The 6,811-nt window shown below is 39.1% G+C and overlaps 1 protein-coding gene across 1 annotated transcript; it reads right to left on the reverse strand.

The window, feature by feature from the left end:
* Positions 1 to 307: 307 nt before the first annotated feature.
* Positions 308 to 5,851, reverse strand: LOC124268915 (pancreatic secretory granule membrane major glycoprotein GP2-like). The gene is made up of 6 exons (XM_046703935.1): positions 5,692 to 5,851; positions 5,025 to 5,225; positions 3,152 to 3,316; positions 1,968 to 2,105; positions 1,261 to 1,353; positions 308 to 534 (listed from the first exon to the last, which is right to left on the reverse strand). Exons 1-6 carry the CDS (start codon positions 5,735 to 5,737, stop codon positions 479 to 481), a joined length of 699 nt encoding a protein of 232 aa, XP_046559891.1. The 5' UTR covers positions 5,738 to 5,851; the 3' UTR covers positions 308 to 478.
* Between the last annotated feature and the right edge of the window lie 960 nt (positions 5,852 to 6,811).

The raw sequence follows: 6,811 nt of genomic DNA on the forward strand, positions 1-6,811 counted from the left end.
CAATATGGTACCGTACCACAGGTTTTACACAGTTATTGAACTCCATCCATAATATGGATGGAGTTCAATAACTGTGTAAAATATAGTGTAAGGTGCCAAATGTCGAACTCAGTCTTCACAGCATCTCTTACATAAGAGTGGAAACTTTCATATTACTTCAGTAGTAACTTCAGAAAACCTGTCCCAATTTTAAACAGGATATACTGAGTAGAAAATCATTGAGCAAGGTAGAAAAAAAATTCAGGCACGCATAACACCAGGAAGTTACCTGAATTTAAATTTACAAACTCAAGAAATGCAATACAGGTGCCATTTGAATGCATTTATTCCAAAAAGAAACAATCTATAACATGAGTAGAATATGGATGTTCTTCACGTTGTCCTATCTAGATATATACAAATACAGTTCTCTTCAACATACACACATTATCGACATGTGTAATGAAACGAACAACCGACGATCCACATGTAGGCCGGATTATATTGTAACTTTTTCTGCTGGCATTGTTTCCACTACTCGCTGACGGGTCGATCCTAGACCAAAAGAAATCACAGTATTGTATCGAAATAATGTAGTTGTAAAAATGTTTCAACATTCAATAAAGAAAAATATGGCAGTCTGTACATTTGTGAACATTGGCTTGATAATATGCTTTACATGAATGATTTAGCTTTGATGTTAGTAAAACATATCTTACATATATTTTGTATCTATACCTGCATCCATGTGTCTTGAAAAGCAGAGCACGCATGTTAAGTGGTTTAAATGAGTGGTATAAATGCGATAACCGAATCTATTCAGTATAACAAAATGTGACATTTAATCGGAAACTATTAACACAGAAGGACCGTTACCACCATACTCAATCAAAATTATTACCACAGTTCGAAAAATGTTTAGGTATCCTTGTGTGATATATGAGTGCTTATGTAGCTGAATACGTCTGGAATCATTTACCATTATCTCATACATAGGTTGCTTCACTCAGCACTTCCATATACTTTGGTGCATCAAAAATATTTAATGGCATTGAAAAGCAGATTATCACCTGCACAATTTTCTAAATATCAGCTCTATTATATATAAAATATGATATGGGGACACTTCCTTTTAAATGGCACTGAAAGGGAGATTATCACCCCCGAGAATATATTAATTTCGATAAATTCTTAAGTCAACAAATTTACCGAGAATTGAATTAAAGTTATCAGAGACATTAATTCCTCCAAACGACCTATTCACAACAAAAGAATACTCACTGTGGTAGAGCTTTATAACACCAAACATCATAGTTGCTGCCCACAAGGTTACCAGGCAAATCGTCAATGTGCGGTAGATTTCGAATGGACACTCTGAAAACACTATATGAATAGAAGCGACAAAACCCTTTCCACATTCCTAAGAAATTTCCGCCAAAAGCAGAGTCGATTGTACAATTGTAACTATATCATGAGCAAATTTTTGCTTCAGCAGTATTACAGCTGTATGATGATCTCTGTAAACAAATCATGTTTGAACCAGACCATCCAGTGATTGTAAACATGCGATACGATGACAGAGCATGTGTCATAAACATCTGTCATAAACATATGCTAAGTCTAGTCATTTGTTCATTTGAAATAATTCGGGAATTTCATCGAACATCATTTTTGTTACTGATGCATCAAATTTGGAAATTCCCTCCACATGTCTACCATAAAACTTCCTGAAAGCTTTGCTGAGGCCTTGAATGTTGTAATTCGATGCAACAAACCTACAAACCTTAGAACTTCGCTTGGTTATCAATTCATAAATGCTTTGACGTGAGTTGAGTCAGCATCTTGAGTTACGTACACATTACTTTTATCATTTCAGAACGTAACTGGCGAATGTATAATGTCTCAAATATTCAGATAGAGACAACATTTTATGAAAGAATAGTATTTTAATAGGATTACATTGTCATTGTTCATTCATGAACACTTACCACGAGGAGAGGCAAATGTGGGTTTATCAGTTGTGTGTGCTGTTGAAGCTGTTGATGACGGAGTTGGTGCTTCTGTTGTAGTTGGTGCTTCTGTTGTAGTTGGTGCTTCTGTTGTAGTTGGACATTCACCATCAGTACCTGCAACACGTGATGGTAACAGTCATTTGAAACAATCAACACAATATGCATGTTATATCACGTCATATTATATTTAGATATTTTTGTCCACGGAATATTATGAGTGAATGAAAATAGGGTCTAACGTTTTGTTGAAGTCATTTAGATCACGATTATTAGGTTAATGTGGAAACAAGCCCCACATGACACAAGCATCAGACGTTTACCACTTTGGAAAAATCAGCTGTAGGAGTATGCCGCATACACACGAATGAGTATTAAGCAGAAACACAGTTAAAGATAAACTCTACAGCACAGCCATTAACTTATTCCTCAGTGACACCCATGTGGTAATTGATAATACAAACATTGCTGTTAATGTTCATCAAACCGGAAGAACCCTCAGAGTTAGTTATTGTATCTTTAGCCTTCAGTTCTAGTCCATACATCACATTGCTGAAAATCAGTATTGATTCAGGTTAGAATTGTTTCCAGCAACACACACACACACACACACACACACACACACACACACACACACACACACACACACACACACACACACACACACACACACACACAGAGAGAGAGACACACACACACAGAGACACACACAGAGACACACACAGAGACAGACACACACACTGGGCGTGAGAGGGAATTGATTGGATCGGGTGGTCAGGCAAGGTGACTGTATTGGTGGCGTGTCATCGTATCCCCACAGGTTGGATCGTTGCTACAAGCTCTGGATGAAAAGACCTGGGCTTAAGAGTATCTATGAACGTGGCTACCCCACTGCCAACACGAATACGACAGATAAGGGCTATGACCACTATATTCAACGTCGTAAACTAAAACGTAAAACCCATATACATGTTGTGATAGTGAGTGACATTTTAGTTAGATGTTAGATGTGAACCAAACGATGCTGAAATAAATGGTCTCAAATCATATCTTGTAACATCATCTCTTTTCAAATCATACAAGTCACGATGTGGCTGGAATACTGCCGATGTGACTAAAATCCTAACTCACTCACACACTCAAATTATATAATGTGTACTTACCAAAGCAGTATCTCTCAGAACAGCCGTCCATCTTCACTAGGAAGTACACATAGAAATGATCACAGTTTTTCACCTGGATTGAAACTTGTTTCTTGCACGGTTCGTTGTAGAAGCTGACACAAACAGTCATGTTCACGATGCCGTCGGTGACAGAAGGAAGGGTTCCTGGGTAAAACAAATGAATCAGCGTAAAATATACTGAGCAAAACCGAAAACTTGACACTAGGTTTTTAATATTAGGTTTAAGACAATAATTTTAGCTGTATGCTGTGCACGGAACATCTTGACATTAAAGTAAAAACAACAAGTCTTGCCGAAACACTTTAACAACGATGAAGTTCATGATGTCAAGGCACCCTCCAAAATGAAGTTCACAGAGTGGAGAACAATTCAATTCAGGCCTCCAGTAAGAGTTGTGGCTTCCTCTAGCGTCTCTTACAGTCACGCAACGCCACCTCGCCTGTTGTACACTCGGGTCCTGCCGTCGGCAAAACCTCAATATGAATCGAGATTCGTCGCTGAAGAAAACCGAATTCTTCTGCCTTTGATTGAACCTTATGTGTCTTGTGGCACACACCAGTCGGTCTGGCGCTAAATTTGGTTCATTTTGGGGTCTTCGGACGCGAAGTCCAGCGGCAAGTAAGCGATTTCAGACAGTTTGTGTAGTTATCCTTCCACCAAACATCTCCCTACTTGTGGACGTTGCAGTAACAAATCTGTTCCGAATATGACGTAATCGTATTGCTTGATCTTCCGGGAGTAACATCACTCGTTACGCTCCCGGCCTCGGGCAGTCGGCAACAGTTCCGGTTTGATGCACTCTCATCCTAAGATTAAAAATTGTTTGTCGTGAGCAATCAAAGGCTCTTGCAACAGCGACCACAAACTGACCAGCATCAAGCCTCCCCATAGCACGCTGACGTTCTTGATTTGAAAGGCGTGGCATCTCCAAACAAAGATTAAAATGAAAAGTATAATTTGTTTTTCCATGCACCGAATGAATTTGCTTTTCACGCGTTTGTTTCGTGTTGTTTATCTTTATACGCTACAAAGTCAAAGTTTGCTCGAGAACGTACAATTTCACAAAATTAAAGCATTCACACCGATTACTACTTTTTAATATACCTATAAATTTATATGATTAAACAGAAAAAGAAAATGTCGCAATTTATCAGTGTCAAGTATTCAGTTTTGCTGAGTATACCAACGTCATACATATATACAAGTACTCTACCTCAGGAACACACAATTTGATATTCTAAGGGATCACGTATGACATATATTGCCCCAGAAAATGCTTAAAAGAAAATTTATGCTGCATGCTGTTCACAAAAATGAAAACTGTGAGGCATGAAGTATAACCTGCCAAAAACAGTTTTCGTTCGTAGAAGATTGATATCCCCTAAACTACAGACAAACATTAAAACAGTAATGATATGGTTCCTTTATATTGAATGGTTATTCAAATGCCTGTGAAACAAAGGTCCTTATCGATCGCTCTCAAACTTCCGAGAGCAGCCATGACGCTTAGAAATGACCTCTTAGAAATGACGCAATATGTTTTCCGTCGCTATTAACGTCCTTGAGTTTCGCAAAATCCGAATAAGTTTATAATAGCTGATATCAACACAAAGCAAATGATCGATCAGTAAACCTTTTCGATGCTGTTGTTTCGTAGTAGATAGCTATATCTTATCTGACATCTGTCCTAAACCGATATATTTTGCAAATTTCATCATAAACGTTTCTTGATACTCATAATTTTGTAGCGAGACAGTGCTTGTTGACAGACAGATTCAGACAGACAGACAGACAGACACACACACACACACACCCAAAAAAGGGGAGAAAACGTCGGTCCCTTAAAACGAACCATTCAGCCAACCGGGGTAGTTGGCGCCGCAGCTGTTGATGTCCACGTGGGATGTTGGCATCTCCAGAGCCCCATGGTAGTTGACCACCTGGTACCAGTTCTCCGTGATGTAGCGGTCACACTCCTCCGGCTGGTAGGGACATTTAGGATTGCGTCCCCCGTTGTCGTAGATGTACTTGTGGTCGGCGCAGGGGTCGGAAGCTGTGAACAGATCCTTAAATCAACGGCTTGCGTACTGGGCATTCTATGTTCATTGGCGACATCTGTGAAATCCGGTTGTAATCACTTTGTCACTTATTTTTAAAAATAGACTCCATTGTCTTTCATGTATGAGATTTGCAATATCAATGCAAGTGTTGTGCGTACTGTGAATTTTTCCGAATAATTGGGATTGACGTTACGTCATTCATTGTTATTAGTAACGCATTTATTTAAAAAGATTGGTTTGTTATTCCCATCGCGATATAACCAGTGAATACATGACGAAGCACCACTTACCTGCAGCAAGGAACAGAACGCTGATCAATACTGAATATTGTTTTCATGATATAACCAGTGGATACATGATGTGGCACCACTTACCTACAGCAAGGAACTAGAACGCTGATCAATACTCAATATTGTTTTCATGATATTATCAATGGATACATGACGAGGCACCACTTACCTGCAGCAAGGAACAGAACGCTGATACACAGTATTCTCACTGTCATAGTTGTTGGGAAGATATTGTCTATTGTCACTACTGAATGAGGCAACAAACAGATCAGCGGTACCTCCAGATGGCGCCCATGTTGTCGTGGCGAATCCACGTAGACTGGTGTTGTCTGGTGCCCACCCGTGTGGAACAATGGAAAAAGTACAATTGCAGTCTGCATGCAAGGGCAGGTATCGGTTACCCGTCCCACAATGCTTACGGGTCAAGGCAGACAGCAATAAATCATGGTTGAACAACGGTCACAAAGTGGCAGCCAGTATCCTATATCATTGTTGGAAAAACGTAAATAGTTTTGAACAGCGATCGCATGACTGACACGAACTTGAGTCTTGTGTCTGTGTGAAATATTTTAGATGAGATCATGCCTTGACATAGCTGTGACATCGGGGAAACGTAAATTTGAAAAGGTAGAATAGTTATACACCCTCATAACAAATGATTCATACATACAGATCCAAGGTCTGAGGTAACATGACTACATCATTATCTCGATGCATTGCCTGGATGTATAAATGCACACAACGGCTTGACAGTTTATATTACAGAAAAAGTCATGTAATGTACATTGGCTGAATTGACACTGCTGGGATGTTTTATGATATACAAGGTTGACATATAGACTCCTACGGAGATGGGGCAAGGGTTACCTCCACTGATATTTTACTACCAATCAAGGTATTGTGTCTACGTTGTTATTATATTCGCATGATTTTTTACATGTTTGGCTTTATTTAAAACCACCCAGCTACCTCTTTAGAAATCACAGGTATCACAAACAGGACGCAGGGGATATATATTTCATGGCCACCAACAGATTTAATTCAAGACAGTGGAAGGCTTCTTTTTGAACATACATATGAACCCTGACTTGTACATTATGGAACGATTATGTCTTTTCAGTGTAGAATGCGTACCATAGTCGTGGTTAGTGGAAAAACGTATGTGTGTATGAGGTTGGTGTTCAAGTAAAACGCAAATATTATTACAACGAGAACGTAGAAACAATACAAAGTTTGAGTGAAGGGAAATTCGAGACACAAGAAGCCTTTTCTGAGGTTCCATATACATA

Source organism: Haliotis rubra, unplaced genomic scaffold (genome assembly GCF_003918875.1).
Source record: "Haliotis rubra isolate DU_JTF1 unplaced genomic scaffold, ASM391887v1 Scf1402, whole genome shotgun sequence".
NCBI classification, from domain to species: domain Eukaryota; kingdom Metazoa; phylum Mollusca; class Gastropoda; order Lepetellida; family Haliotidae; genus Haliotis; species Haliotis rubra.